Source organism: Panthera leo, chromosome A2 (genome assembly GCF_018350215.1).
Source record: "Panthera leo isolate Ple1 chromosome A2, P.leo_Ple1_pat1.1, whole genome shotgun sequence".
Taxonomy (NCBI): domain Eukaryota; kingdom Metazoa; phylum Chordata; class Mammalia; order Carnivora; family Felidae; genus Panthera; species Panthera leo.
In genome coordinates this window covers 122,812,624-122,828,715 of record NC_056680.1, presented here as the reverse complement: position 1 = coordinate 122,828,715, position 16,092 = coordinate 122,812,624, and the positions used below count along the sequence as shown (strand labels likewise).

Here is a 16,092-nt window from a genome sequence, read left to right as displayed (position 1 = left end):
AACTTAAGGCTTAGCATGGTTAATAAACTTGCTCAAAATTAATAGTAAATACAACTCTCAAGATCTGACTCCAAAGTCTATCCTTTAACTATTATTAGTATGGTGCCTCCAAATTCTGTGAAAAAATATGCCATATTTGTATTTGTTGTGCTCTCTTGCACTTTTCACTAGTATTAAGAAAATGTTTTCATGTCATTCTTGCTTGGCTCTTCAAGTTGGCCTGCCTTCCTATCTTAATTTCTGTATCCTAATATAGAAAATTGATTTTCTCTAATATTTTTACTTCCTTGGTATTCTAAATTCCACATTATTTCTTCATGTAGTTTCTTTCATATGTGGCCATTTCAAATTCACTTTACTGTTTCCATCATAATTTTCAGTTCCTTCTGTTTTTCCTTCCTGTCGATGGTGGTTCTCCGGATAAAGAATTCCCAATCATCATTTATCCCCTAATTTTCATTAAACGGAGAATTTACCATTTACAATTTTTCCTCAAACTATTTTTCAAGTTACCAAACTTCCACCTTGTCATTAGGCCAATTTTATCTTTGTGGGCTGTGAATTTTTATCTTTTACTTATATATTTAATCACACGCCTACTAGTAGCAATATTTTTGCCTATTAAAGGTTTCTTTAAATTTTTCTCCTTTTGCTACATTAGTTTATAAACACTTCAGTTAAAAGCAACTCCATCTGGACATTTATAATTCTAGTAGTGCAACTCTATAATCTGAAAAATTATGGGGTGCTTCGGTGGTTCAGTCAGTTAAGCTCCCAACTCTCAATTTAGGCTCAAGTCATGATCTCAAAGTTCGTGAGTTCAAGCCCTCTGTTGGACTCTGAGCTGACAGAGGGGAGCCTGCTTGGGATTCTCTCTCTCTACCTCTCTCTCTCGCCCCTCCCTCACTGTCTCACCCTCTCTCACTCTCTCAAAATAAATAAACTTTCTGTACCTCCCTTACTCTCTCAGTCTTTCTCTCTCTCTCAAAATAAATAAACTTTGTTTTTAAATCTGATAAATTATGGGGGCGCCTGGGTGGCTCAGTCAGTTAAGCGTCCGACTTCGGCTCAGGTCATGATCTCGCGGTCCGTGAGTTCAAGCCCCGCGTCGGGCTCTGTGCTGACAGCTCAGAGCCTGGAGCCTGTTTCAGATTCTGTGTCTCCCTCTCTCTCTGCTCCTCCCCTGTTCATGCTCTGTCTCTCTCTGTCTCAAAAATAAATAAACGTTAAAAAAAAAAAAATTTAAATCTGATAAATTATGACACAGCCAGGCATGTGTCTCCATTGCTCAATAATAGTCAACTGAATTTTTTCCCATTGATAGAATCATAACATAGAAAAGAAAAATAGCTAAAATAAATATTTTTAAAAATTTTCTTCCCAGAATTTTTATTCTGAAGAAAATCTGTGATTAGATATAATATTACTGAAATTTTTATGTATTAAAAAAGGCCTTACAACAAGTCTTTTTCCAGAACCAAGTTTTTGTTGTTCAGTCTCCTGTCTTTTATCTGCATCCGTTGCAAAAGCAAGCACCTGGTACCTGTTTGAAAGACATGAATAATTATAAATGATTTTACAGTTAAAAAGCATAAGTTATTTTAAACTTTAAAATCACATAATCTATAAACTTTACAAACTGCTTTTCTGGGGGGCACCTGGGTGGCTCACTGGGTTAAGCATCTGACTTCAGCTCAGGTCATGATACTGGTGGTTCGTGGGTTCAAGCCTGCTTTGGATTCTGTGTCTCCCTCTCTCTCTGTATCTCTCTCTCTCTCTGTCTCTCTCTCTCTCTCTCAAAATATATAAACATTAAAAAAAATTAATTGCTTTTTTCTTGGTTTTAAAAAACTGAAATTTAAGATCGAATTCTTCTTGAATGACACTGTGACATGAGACTATGTAAACCTGTCATGATAAAGAAATTATAACTATGTCCTAAAATTCAATATTGGGTAAAGAGCTCTGCCAACGGTCAAAGCATTTCCATTAGAATTTTATGTGACGAACAACAATAGCTAAGAAAGATCCGGCACCAAAACTTCACATAGAAAAAAATGTAAATAATGCAAAGCAGCCAGGTGTAGTAGAAACTGTTAATAGATATTCTATGGAACCCAGAAGACCGGAGTTTAACCCCCAGCTAAGCCACTTACTAGTTGGCGAATTAATTACTCCATGTCTTATCTTCCCCATCTATAAAATGGGAATAATAGTCTCTAACTCAAACATGGATAAAAGAATTTAAAAATAATTTAGTGCCTAGTACAGTAACTGGCATATATTAGGTGCCCAACAGATTGACAGACAGATACAGATTTACACATATATAAAGATCAATCACCTAGTAGTTTATTTGGTATGTAATAAGTTCTCAATAGGGGGCATTACAGACATTATGACTTTCTGTAAGTATTTTATAGCTTTTATTTCATTAGTAACATTTGGTTCAAAGCATTCTTTAAAACAATTTATACAGGGCACCTGGGTGGCTCAGTCAGTTAAGCATCAGACTCTTGATTTCGGCTCAGGTCATGATCTCACAATTCGTTGAGTTCAAGCCTAACACTCAGCTTGGGATTCTATCTCTCCCCTCTCTCTCTGCCCCTACCCTGCTCACACTCTCTCTCAAAATAAATAAACTTTAAAAAAATTATAAATATCATTTGATCTGGAAATGATTAATTTAACAAATAAAATTTAAATTCCCTATTTCCCATAATATAATGTTATATTGTTAAAGTAATAATCCTACTCTAAATGAAGAAAGTTTAGGCTCACAAATTCCTTTCTTTCCTATGAATCAAAACTCTTACATTGTTCTTCCACAGCTAAGAGGAAAATCAGTAGATATATCTGGACGTCTCATACTGTCTAAGAGAAAGATGTCTGAAAGTATAAAACTCAGGACCCTGAATGAATAAAAGCAACATGGAATACCTAAATAGGCATTGAAATGTACACTGGTATCCAAATGTCATATACTAACTCTTAAACTATCTCAATCAGGAATACTTTGTAAAGAAAAAAAAGCCTTTACTTGCAGTTGGATGCAGAATGACTATGAATTAAGGCAGATCTTGCAAGGTATTTATGAAAATCAGTAATATGAAAGCTTAATGTATATGAATTTTACCAATTTAGCAAAGATATAGTAGTGATCCAATACATCCAATATATCTAAGCTCTGACAAGGAAAAAAACTATTATATGGTCTGTATCCATCAGGACCTCCCAAGTAGTTGTAGAGATTCATATACAAATAAGTACAATTCAGAGTGCCCTGTGCCAATAACAGAAGATATACACATAGTACAATGGGAACATGATGGGAGACACAAGTAATTGGAATGGAGGAAATATGTATGTTTTTGATATAGGTTCAGGAGAAGAAAGCTAGGTTTTAAAGAATGAGTGAAAACCCATCATACTGGTAAAGGAGTAAAGGCATTATGGCAAAGCCAACAGCACATGAAAAGGCATGCAGTAAAAGAGACATGAAAGGCCACGACAGGAGTTTAGGAGAGATGCATGGCAGGGAGGAATGAGTCATGGGAAACGAGACAAAAAAGGTAGGAGGTTAAAGATCTCAGCCTTGTAAAACCATGCTAAGAAATTCCATGGGCAGTTGCAGCAAATATGTCCATACCATTTGAGAGTGACCTGCAAAATCCCTAAGTCTCCAACAGTGCCAAATAATTAGACCTCACATTCCAACCTTCATATAGGATTGTTTTACTCTTCCCAGTTCACAGTATCAGAAATAGTATGCACTGGTGACTAAAACATCAGCCCAGACCTGGGCCTGCTATAGATCCAACCTCAGGCAATTAATTACATAGGCGGTTCATTTCCTGCACACACCAACCTACTAGAGGAAGATATGGATATTAATGAGATTGTCGTAAAAATCCAAAGCTTTTGAGCTGTTTGAAGCTTCTTATAGAACTACAAAGCATTATTATTTCATCCAGGAATAAGTGAGCCCCTAAAGTGGCCTCATTAACATCAAACAGCAGGCAGAGACACAGCCAAAATTGACTCCTGATTTCCAAATCCAGACCATTTCTCTTCCTGGAAGACAACTCACAAGAGCATTTTATTACTAAACGTAATTGACAGTAAATTTAGATGATGACAAACTTACAATACCATCTATTTTATAGTTCTTCCCTAAATCCTCTTTCTGTGACCAATAATGTACATGGAAACCTATTTCCAAAACCAAACAATTCCAGGCAGAATAGGAAATTTCAAAATAAAGAAAACATTTGGTGTGTTTTTTTCTTACCACTTGAATGCTCAGTGATAGAAGTTGAAGAATAAAATTCCCTTGTTGTGACTGCTGAGAGAATAATCAGGCACAGTGTAGTAAGATTTCAGGAAAGAGTGTGTCCTATGTGTTTCTCAACAGAAAGGCACTAATCACAAATACATCAAGTCCAGATGAATGGTAGCACTTTTTGACCCAATAGCCACAAAGGCTTAGCAGATCCTGTGGAGCACCAATGACAAACTCAACCATATAATTTAGTGCTCTTCCATGCCACATCGTAAAAACCAGCAGCAAGTAACTAAAATATGGATTGAGGTGTCACAGAATACAAAAGTAAACCCTCCAAAATCATTTATTTTCAAATGAAACATATACCTCAAAGGTACCAGGAGATTTTGGAAACTTGATATTTAACCCAGAGAACTCTACTAGAAATGGAAGCTCCGGATACAGAGCATTACTAAATTCATTACAAACAGAACTAAAACATTCTTAGTTATGCCAGGAAGGATCACTTTAATTGAAAGATACCAGCAACAAAATAGAAACTTTCCTTACAACTTTTCACTCCTTCCTCAAGTTATGGTTAAACATCTATGTTTGGCAATGTACAATGCTAGGCATTACAGGAGTCACAAAATCCCTGCCATCAGCCCTGTCAATTAGAAAAAGAAGCAAATATGTAATATCAGTTAAAGTGTGATGACTACTTGCGGAAAGAGCAGAAAAACTACTCCGTGAATTGAGAAGGAGGTGTTACAGCTAGGTCAGGAAAGAAATGAAGAAGAGAGGGGAGGCTTACGGACACAATTTCCATATACAGAAAAGAAAGGAAAAACTTCAGAGTGTAGCGTGAGCAAAAGAGGAGAAAGAGAAGAGCCGTAAACATATCTGGAAAACAAACATTTCAATTTGGCCAGAGCCTAAGGCTAGTGAAGAATACAATATTCTTTCTACAATATTGCCAATTAAACTCTACAAGTACATTTTTTTAATATATGAAATTTATTGTCAAATTGGTTTCCATACAACACCCAGTGCTCATCCCAAAAGATGCCTTCTTCAATGCCCATCACCTACCCTTCCCTCCCTCCCACCCTCCCCATCAACCCTCAGTTTGTTCTCAGTTTTTAAGAGTCTTTTATGCTCTGGCTCTCTCCCACTCTAACCTCATTTTTTTTCCTTCCCCTCCCCCATGGGTTTCTGTTAAGTTTCTCAGGATCCACATAAGTGTGAAAACATATGGTATCTGTCTTTCTCTGTATGGCTTATTTCACTTAGCATCACACTCTCCAGTTCCATCCACATTGCTACAAAGGGCCATATTTCATTCTTTCTCATTGCCACGTAGTACTCCATTGTGTATATAAACCACAATTTCTTTATCCATTCATCAGTTGATGGACATTTAGGCTTTTTCCACAATTCGGCTATTGTTGAGAGTGCTGCTATAAACATTGGGGTACAAGTGCCCCTATGCATCAATACTCCTGTATCCCTTGGGTAAATTCCTAGCAGTGCTATTTGCTGGGTCATAGGGTAGGTCTATTTTTAATTTTTTTGAGGAACCTCCACACTGTTTTCCAGAGCGGCTGCACCAATTTGCATTCCCACCAAAAGTGCAAGAGGGTTCCCGTTTCTCCACATCCTCTCCAGCATCTATAGTCTCCTGATTTGTTCATCTTGGCCACTCTGACTGGCATGAGGTGATATCTGAGTGTGGTTTTGATTTATATTTCCCTGATGAGGCGCGATGTTGAGCAACTTTTCATGTGCCTGTTGGCCATCTGGATGTCTTCTTTAGAGAAGTGTCTATTCATGTTTTCTGCCCATTTCTTCACTGGATTATTTGTTTTTTGGGTGTGGAGTTTGGTGAATTCTTTATAGATTTTGGATACTAGCCCTTTGTCCGATATGTCATTTGCAAATATCTTTTTCCATTCCATTGGTTGCCTTTTAGTTTTGTTGATTGTTTCCTTTGCTGTGCAGAAGCTTTTTGTCTTCATGAGGTCCCAATAGTTCATTTTTGCTTTTAATTCCCTTGCCTTTGGGGATGTGTCAAGTAAGAAATTGCTGCGGCTAAGGTCACAGAGGTCTTTTCCTGCTTTCTCCTCTAGTGTTTTGATGGTTTCCTGTCTCACATTCAGGTCCTTTATCCATTTTGAGTTTATTTTTGTGAATGGTGTAAGAAAGTGGTCTAATTTCATTCTTCTGCATGTTGCTGCCCAGTTCTCCCAGCACCATTTATTAAAGAGACTGTCTTTTTTCCATTGGAAATTCTTTCCTGCTTTGTCAAAGATGAGTTGGCCATACTTTTGTGGGTCTAGTTCTGGGGTTTCTATTCTATTCCATTGGTCTAACTACAAGTACATTTTAAAACACTTACCTAAAGCCTCTCATCTACTTAGCAATGTACTAGGTACATGTAGGAGTGTGGCGAAAGATGTGTAGCAAAGAGAAGGAAAGAAAATAAAGTTCATCATAGGTATGCTTCTTCAGGGAACCTCCCTCCACTGAACTCCTACTGAGAGGTCCCACCTCTAGGCCTCCTCAGTATCCTATGCACAGCTCACTAGAGCCTCTATCACAGTAAACTCAGTTGACTGACTTGCCACCTCCCACACTTGCTTGCGTACTGTTTGAAGACAAGAGAGACCTCTTATCTGACTCTGCATTTCTGGTAGTTGGCACAGTGTTTGACACAAAGAAGCCTCTTGAAAAATATTTGCTGAATGAATAATTGAATACATGAACTAACTTATTCAGTCAGTGAACTGATGTTTAAGATAGATTCTGCTCTCAGGAATCTGATACAGCAAGACATACTCTGGAATATTTCAGCAGAATACAAGAAGGCAATATATGGTATTTGGCAAAAATCAGTGTTTTAGGCAATAATATATCAAGGAGGTGAAAAAAATGAGGATAACTGAACCAGTTAACTTTAAAAGTCGCTTCCAAATCTGAATGTCCACATCAATAAAGGAAAAATGTGACCAGATCATACAGATCACTGAATGTCAAGATATGAAGCTTCCAATTTTTTAATGGGAAACAAAACTTATCTTAAAGAGGTATTTTAAAAGGGTAGATTATGAGAAGTATCCTTCCAAGTCTAGATCAGAAGAAAATCAGAAATCCAAGTGAGGAAATAAAGGCCTGAATGCCAATGGAAATGGGAAGCAAAGGCTGAATACAAAAGGGAAAAAAGTAGAAGCATGAGGATTTACTGACTAAACAACTCTGACAAGTAAAGGAAAGAAAAAGAGATAATCCAAAAAGACAATCCAAAATTTAGACAAACATTGCTAAGAGAATGGTGGTACCTAAGCCCCTTCCACCCCCCCTTAAAAAGCAAACAATTCTCTCACTTCAAAAGAAAAACAATGCTCAAAGTGTATTCTTGAATTAGAATCACCTAGAGTAAGTGTTTGCAGTGATGATTCCTGGGTCTTATCTCCAAAACTACTAAATCAAAATCGAGTGTACTGGCAATTGTGAATCTATAAACGTGCATTTTGTAACAGGCTGACCACATACGTGATCCTCATCCAGACTAAAGTTTGAGATTCACAGCCTTCATTATTCCTATCTGAATATAATTGAGTTTGCTTTAAAGTAATTAAATATCAGTATCAAAAGTGAAAACAAATTATGTCTTATAAGCCTTTCATATTAACTGATTACATTCTATTAACTGAGTATAAATAGATGAAGCCTCAAAAGAACAAACCTACAGTTTTCATGCTTCCTCCAATCCTAAATTGCACCAGTGATTATCATTTAATTTAATCTATTAAACTTGAAAGCATATATAAATGTGATATACTATTTAACATTATAAATCCTCTTAATTGTCATCATTTCACAATAATCACATATCCCATGCATTTTTACCATTATAAAAGATCCACATAATGGATATGGTGTGCATTTTTAGTCCTAGATGGAGATAGACTTAATAGATTGGTATGTTGGTAAATTACCATAGTTCAAAGACAGTGAGCTTCTTTGAGATTAAACTTACACATTAAGGAAACCTACACATTGCTTCCTCATCCAGTCACTCCTGGAGTTATTACCAAATGAATTCCTAGGCACATATTTCAAAGACTAAGTCATGGAGCATTCAAATCTTTGTATTGTGACCCCAGCATAGCACTGCCAGTATCCCTACTTGGCAGGAGTTGAGGCAGAGACCTGGGTGGAAAACTGAAAAGCAGATCTCCTCAATATTGCTTAAGCTCTGGCAGGCTTGAATGAATTATACAGATATTTTTCTCAACCTCTCAAAATAAGTATATTTTATTTCTTACCAGTAGCAATGCCACAATTCATTCGTCCCCTTTGGACAAGAGCCATAGAAGTTAAAGAAAGAATATAATATAATGATATACTACCTCCATCAGTTAACTTCTGCTTAGTCACAAACATTTGCTTATGTTCAGAGTTTTGAATCTAAGAAACCTTGACAATAATTCACAAAAGGCAGATCGCCACTTATGAACGGGATAGTACATTAACTTGCTATTTGCACAATATTGAAACATGTAGACAAAAATTTATAGCTGTTGCCTGATGAATTTATATTTTCTTCCCTCCTTGGGAAAAATCATGCAACCAAAAATAATAAAATGAAAATCTATAATGAAGTGTTGCCTAGATGTTAAGTTCTAAATATTGCCATCAGTACGATAACAACAATAAAGTTACTGAAGATACCATAATCCTCCAAGTCTGTTTCTTTTCCCAGCATGAATTTGTACTTTCTTTTCCCTATTCTCCCTTCCAACAAAAAACATACCCTCCAAAAACTCAAAATCTTGATTTTTATTGAAATTTAGCTGGTAGAGGAGACAAAAGTCTCTCTCAAACACAGTTCCCCCAAATCAGTAAGAATTTCTAGCAAAAACAATCATTGGTTTTCATACGGTCATTTTCGTACTTCATTTCTACTATGAATTATTCTTTTAAAAATATTCATAATAACACTTGTATTTCTTGCCAGTATTCTTCCTATGTCACATATTTTTTATAAAAATCATTCCATATACGCATCTTTGTATCTGGCTTTTTTCACTCATACTGTACTCTATTATTTTTAATTCAGGGATAGTCACAACAATTAATCAGCATTTTCTATGGGGTGGCAACTTGACATACATTCAATCCTTTTAACAAGCTTGTCAAAATAGCCATTATTCCCACAACTTCATGGGCAATTAATCCTTGACAAAGCAGAAAAGAATGTCCAATGGGAAAAAGTCTCTTCAACAAATAGTGTTGGGAAAACTAGAGAGTAACATGCAAAAGAAACTGGGCCACTTTCTTACATCATACACAAAAATAAATTCAAAATGGACTAAAGACCTAAATGTGAGGACTGAGACCATAAAAATTCTAGAAGAGAACAAAGGCAGTAACCTTTTTGACATCAGCTGTAGCAACTTCTTTCTAGATATGTCTCCTGAGGCAAAGGAAACAATAGCAAAAATCAACTATTGGGACTACATCAAAATAAAAAGCTTCTGCACAGCAAAGGAAACGATCAACAAACTAAAGGGCAACCTACAAAACGGATGAAGGTATTTGCAAATAACATATACGATAGGCTTAGTATCCAAAATATATAAAGAACTTATAAAACTCAACCTTCAAAAAACAAATAATCCAATTACAAAATGAGAAGATGTGAACAGACATTTCTCCACAGAATACCTACAGATGGCCAACAGACACGTGAAAAGATATTCATCATCACTTACCATCAGGGAAATGCAAATCAAAACTACAATGAAATATCACCTCACGTCTATCAAAATGGCTAAAATCAACAACACAATAAACAAAAGGTGTTGACAAGGATGTGGAGCAAAAGGTACCCTCTTGCACTGTTGGTGGGAATGCCAACTGGAGCACCCACTCTGGAAAACAGTATGGAGGTTTCTCAAAAAGTCAAAAGAAATTTATAAAGGTTAAAAATAGAACTATGCTATGATCCAGCAATCATACTACTGGATATTTACTCAAAGAATACAAAGACACTAATGCAAAGGGATACATACACCCTATGTTTATAGCAGAATCATTTACAATATGCAAGATATCAAAGCAGCCCAAGTGTTCATCTTTTGATGAATGAATAAAAAAGATACAGTATGTATATATGTGTGTGTGTGTGTGTGTGTGTGTGTGTGTGTAGAGAGAGAGATGTACAATGGAATATTATTCAGCCATTAAAAAGAACGGAATCTTGCCATTTGCAATGGCATGGATGGAGCTAAAGAGTAAAATGCTAAGTGAAATAAGTCAGAGAAAGACAAAAATACCATATGACTTCACTCATATGCAGAATTTAAGAAACAAAACAAATGAGCAGAGGGAAAAAAGAGAGAGACAAATCAAGAAACAGGCTCTTAATTACAGAGAACAAACTGATGGTTACCAGAGGGGAGTGAGGTTGGGGGACAGGTTAAATAGGTGATGGGGATTAAGGAGTACACTTGTGATGAGCACTGCGTGATGCATGAATTGTTGAATCACTATATTATATACCTGAAACTAACATAATACTGTATGTTAACCACCTGGAATTATAAGAAAAACTTTAAAAGCCAAAAAAATAAATAAATAAATAGCCATTATTATCCCCTTTACAGCCAGGATAAGGACACTGACCATCAAACAGCTGCTCATAGCAAAATGAGGATTCCAGTTCAGGTCGACCTCTCTCCAAATCCTTTATCAATCTCTACACTATACTGCCTGTCAAATATTTTACAACATATAAATGATATCCTCTAAATCACCACAATTACAATTTTATCAAAGAAACTAGTCTTTTTTTAATATTCAGCTTTTTGTAAAAAAAAAAAAAAATTAATCAGCAATATACACACCAAAAGTCATGATTCCAAAGATTCAACATCCAAACTTACTTGTAACTTTCCACTTGTCGACAGGAAGAGACAGTAATGAAGGAATCAGTACGAGAACTGTAAGCAAGAGGCCCAGGTAAAAGAGAACCAGGGAGAAATCTCCCAAAAGCATAGCTTTCCTGTTCAAACACCATCAGCATCCCGTCCATAGACTGGATACAAATTAAATCTCGACCTAAAGAAAAATTAGAGGAAATTAGGTGACATTTTTATAATGGTTTTCATTTATCACTATCCATCACAAATATGTCATAGTTAATTTATCCCCAGGGTCAATACAAGCAGCTTAAATTTTAAATTACAAACTGATAAAGCTATCAGATTACTATATATCAGTATATATACATTTCCCAATTTTTAAATTATTCAGATGTCTATAATTTTAAGTATACTTATTTTCACTTACTATAATGCTAAAATCTCTACCTCAAGATAGATAACCTCTAAGAAAAATCATGACCCTTGTAAGATATCATTTTTTCCAAAATCAGAAATAAAACTGTTCAGCAGAGGCTACTTCTCTTCTTCATAGGTCAATCTCATACTTTCAAATGACTTAGGCATCAGTTAAACACAACAGACCAAATCCACAGACATGTATTAGGCACTAGTTGTACACAAATCACAGTGTTAACTACTACTAGAAATGAAAAATACTAATATTGAAAAATACCATTCACTGATTGAATTGTTTCCTGCCCTAGAAACAGGCAAAATATCTATAAAATACATATCAAATAACTCAAAAAAGACTAACAGTCTGGGCTCAGTCTGTGCTCCGAGTAGGAGCAATTACTAGCCCTATCCATCTGAAAAAGAGAAATGTCGTATTATAAGGTATTAGGAGTTATTAAATGGATTTAATATACTTTGGTATTGCTCAGTCATTTGCCAAAAAAAAAAAACAAAACTTGTGCCAGAGATGCTGTTTCCTCTAGTAGCCATTCTTTTGATACCTGAATTATCACTAGACACATGGCCATGCAGCACACAAGCTTACTTTCCTATTTCAGATACAAGTCTATTATAGATATAATTATATGATTATGTTCTTGCCAGTGAGATAGGAGCAGAGGTGATATGTACAACATCCAGATATGCCCTTAAAAGGACTGAGTATACACTTCTCTCTGCTGTTCCCAGCATGATGGTGGGGCTGGAATAGCTATCTTGGCCTCACAGAAAGAAGCCACATATTGAAGATAACAGACTCCTCCCCCTCCCCACCCCCACTACAGCCCTGGACCACTTTATCTCCTTATCTTTCTTATTTCTTATTTAAACCATCATTAATTTTGCATCTTTGTTAATGCATTCAAATGTCTGTATTGTAAATAACACAGAACTTACCTGAACCTAAAGATCCATCAGCATTGCTGACTCTTAAAATTTAGTTTCATTTGATTGGATCCTGGTACCAAAAAACAACCAGGTATAGAAGACATTGGAACAACTGGGGAAATTGGAATATGACCACATGTTAAAAAAAAAAAAATTAGGAACTGTTAAGTTTCTTAAGTGTGATCATGGTATTATGATTATGAAAGAGAACGTTCTTTATTGGGAGATATATGCTATAATATTTATGAGTGAAGTAGCACAAGATCTGTACCTTACTTTTAAGTGGTTCGTTAGAAAACATCTGTGTGTGTATACACATGCATATATACATTGACAACTATTGACTCTAGATGGTGGAAATATGGTGTTCATGTTACTTTTTCTGGAATTCAAATTTCTTCACAATAAAAATATAGACAAACAAAATACAGCGTTTAAATATATACCTTTTGTATATAAATGCACTTTCTTAACAATCAGAGAGGGAACTGAACATTAGTGAATTGAGTGGGACCGGGGAGGAGAACAATAAATTTAATCTTAGTAAGTCAAGAATCAGAGAGACAAAAAAAAAAAAAAAAAAAAAGGAATCAAAGAGACAAAAGAAATCCAATCAATAAAAAATTTATGCAATGACTCTGACCTTTGATGGCGAATATTACTGTAGCCAAAATGTATTCTTGATGCCTGTATTATTAAAGAATATGAGGTCAGAGTATGTGTATTTCCAAGTAGAAGTGCCAACAAAATTTGAATTCATTTCAGTATGTTGAATGTCACTGAACTACAAATCTTCAGACTCCCAAAGACCTAAAAGAAGTGGTCCTTATAATGTGGGTTCCAAGACCACCAGCATCAGCATCATCTTGGAAATGCAAATTCTAGGGCTCCTCTCTAGCTCTACTAAATCAGAAACTCTAGTGATAGGGTCCAACAATTCTAGGTTTTACCAAGCCCTAGAGGCTATCTGATGCATGCTAAAGTTTGATAACCACTGCCTTAGCATGGTAAAACAAAGAGCTAGAGCTTGAAAAAAACCTGAGCCCCACAGAAAACTTGGCTCCTTAGCATGGCACTATATGAAGTCTTACTTCCTGAAATTCTAGCAATATAGAAGAGAGTGTTTATACTGTAATGTCCACATGGGCTGCCTCCAGAGTCAGATAATCTGGGCTTTGAGTCTAACTCCACCAATTATTAGCTGTGGGCTCCGGCTCAAGTTTCCCTATCTGCAAGATGGCACACCTACCTTAGTTAGCTTTTGTGAGAATTAAATGAAGTAATGGATGAAAACTAAATCCAGCAGGTGGCAAATACTCCATCACATTATAACTTTATAAGTATTTTCTAAGTCTCATACTACATGTGTATTAATGTTTAACTACCTGCTGATTCCCACATACATCATAATGTTGTATGGTTCCTTGATTTTGCTTATATTATGACCTTTCCCAAAAAAATTCTTACATTTATTCTCCTGGTCTAATGAACATCTGCTGGCAGCCTCTTGGTCATCCATTCTCCTCTCCTCCTATCTCTAGTCATGAGATATGAAGAAGACTGACTATATTCTAAGCTTGACAATAGGCCCTGGCTTACCAATTAGTGTCTCACTAGTCACAGTGATTGGTTCAGGGATAGGTATAATTTACAGCTAAAATTAACTTACTGGGTTTAGCTAGAACTAGAGAAAAACGTACTCTTCCCCCTGAGGAATATGTGAGGAAGATAAAAGTCTCAAATCACAGAGGTCATTTGGCTTTTGCAAAGGAACAATTAAGAGAAGGCCATGGAAGACACGTTTGAGCCACAGTATCAGGTCTCACTTGGAGCCAAACCTACCTGGGAACATTTCAGGGAATAAATTCCATAAATACTGAAGCCACCTTGAGCCACTCTGTCCCTGAATCAAGTCAATCAACCCATTTGTCCTCTGAGAGACATCACAACATTAGGCTCATCTCTTTCCCCCTCAACCACCCTCCACGTGTGATCCCATCCTCACCTCCATCTTACAACTAATCATCAATTGAAATGATCTGTTTTTGTGTTTCTTGTTCACCCTAAACTAAACGCAAAGGCAGGAGCCATGTCTTACTCATCTTTGTAAATCCAATAGCGATAAAATGCCTGGCACATAACAGATGCACTAATAAATGTCTCTTAAACTGAAGTAAGCTAGGCAAAATAATTTATTCACCTAAAGTTCAGATTGGCTGAGATTTTATTCTATGTGTTTCACATACTGCATTTGAAGTATGTGAAAAATGCTTTATTTATTACAATCCTGGCTGCTGAATTTAGAAAAATGTAGGGATCAATCCAAAACATTACTCAAAAATAAATAAATAAATCCTTCAAATCGCTGCTTTGGAAGCCACTTCAGAATACATACCAAAGGCTCCCCTTACAGATAATGGGAACAGAAAGAACAGTCCAGAGAAGCCATGAAAGTTTTGTAGTTCTGATAAAACACAGCCAACAGGAAGCCTTCATAAAAGCGATAGGATTTCAGGAGCTATTTAAATGACCTAGCCCTGAACTGTACTCAAAGAGTCCTTACCACATGCTCAGTATTCTATTAGGAGCTGTAAGAAATATAGAACAACAGGAATAAAAATTACTATTGACATTTACTGAGCACCTGTTCTATTCCTTCCTTTGTACTAAACATTTACCCAGCAAATTAGCTATAATCTTTAATAACTCCAAAAGGTGAACAACAGTCGCATTTGACATGAGAAGACTGAAAAGCACAGAGCTTAAATAATTTGCCTCATGCCAAAGAGTGAGAAAATGACAGAGCTAGGACTCAAATGAAATCTCACTCTGTTATATCTTACATGTTCCCAAGGAGGCTCCATTATACCACACTAGATCCATTTTAAAAATTAACATAAGCTAACATATAAAATCGAAGTGATGTGAAACAGACTAAGTACTACAGACCATCAAAGAGCTTCATTACAGTGAGTCTAAGAAAGATTTCATGAGATAGGATGTATCCCTAGACTGAGAAGGATAGGGATAATGAAGAGCATTCAAAGGTATGAGTAGAGAAAGTTTTGGGGAGGGAAAAGGAACATACTAGAAGACGCAGAAGCAATTAGACTTGACCTAGTGCAAGGCAACAAGTTTTACCAACAGGGCATGAAACATAAAAGCAAGCAGTAGATTGAAAAGATGACAATATCTTAAAGATGCTTCCTCAAAAATGATGACTTAATTATACAGAGAAAAATAAAATTGCTTTTAAAGTTGAAATAATTAGGAAGATTGGAGATTTCATCAGAACTTAAAATCTGGATATTTATCCTATTGATCTTTAACCATGATGAGAAAAAACTAACCATTGTGATTTCAAACCTTATTTGCGAGATCTGGGAAAGGGTTGAGAAAGGACTTGGCAAAATCATTTTGAAAGGGTATTAAAAATCATTCTCTTTTCATTTTCAAAGGCAAAGAAAAATTTCGTGTCTGTGGGGATGGGGAGATGGAGGCACGAAAGTTCTATTATGGCAGCCTTGCAAAATGAAC

At 36.0% G+C, this 16,092-nt stretch overlaps 1 protein-coding gene across 6 annotated transcripts in view; it reads right to left on the bottom strand.

Annotated features, from left to right (window-relative positions):
- The window catches only part of BBS9 (Bardet-Biedl syndrome 9), a 434,296-nt gene that overhangs the window by 313,046 nt on the left and 105,158 nt on the right, over positions 1-16,092 (bottom strand). For all 6 annotated transcript variants that reach the window (XM_042921827.1, XM_042921788.1, XM_042921820.1 and 3 more), the window contains exons 6-7: positions 11,215-11,389; positions 1,459-1,543 (exon numbers count right to left, since the gene is read on the bottom strand). In XM_042921827.1, the coding sequence (XP_042777761.1) occupies positions 1,459-1,543; positions 11,215-11,389 (260 nt within the window). The remainder of the gene's footprint in view (positions 1-1,458; positions 1,544-11,214; positions 11,390-16,092) is intronic.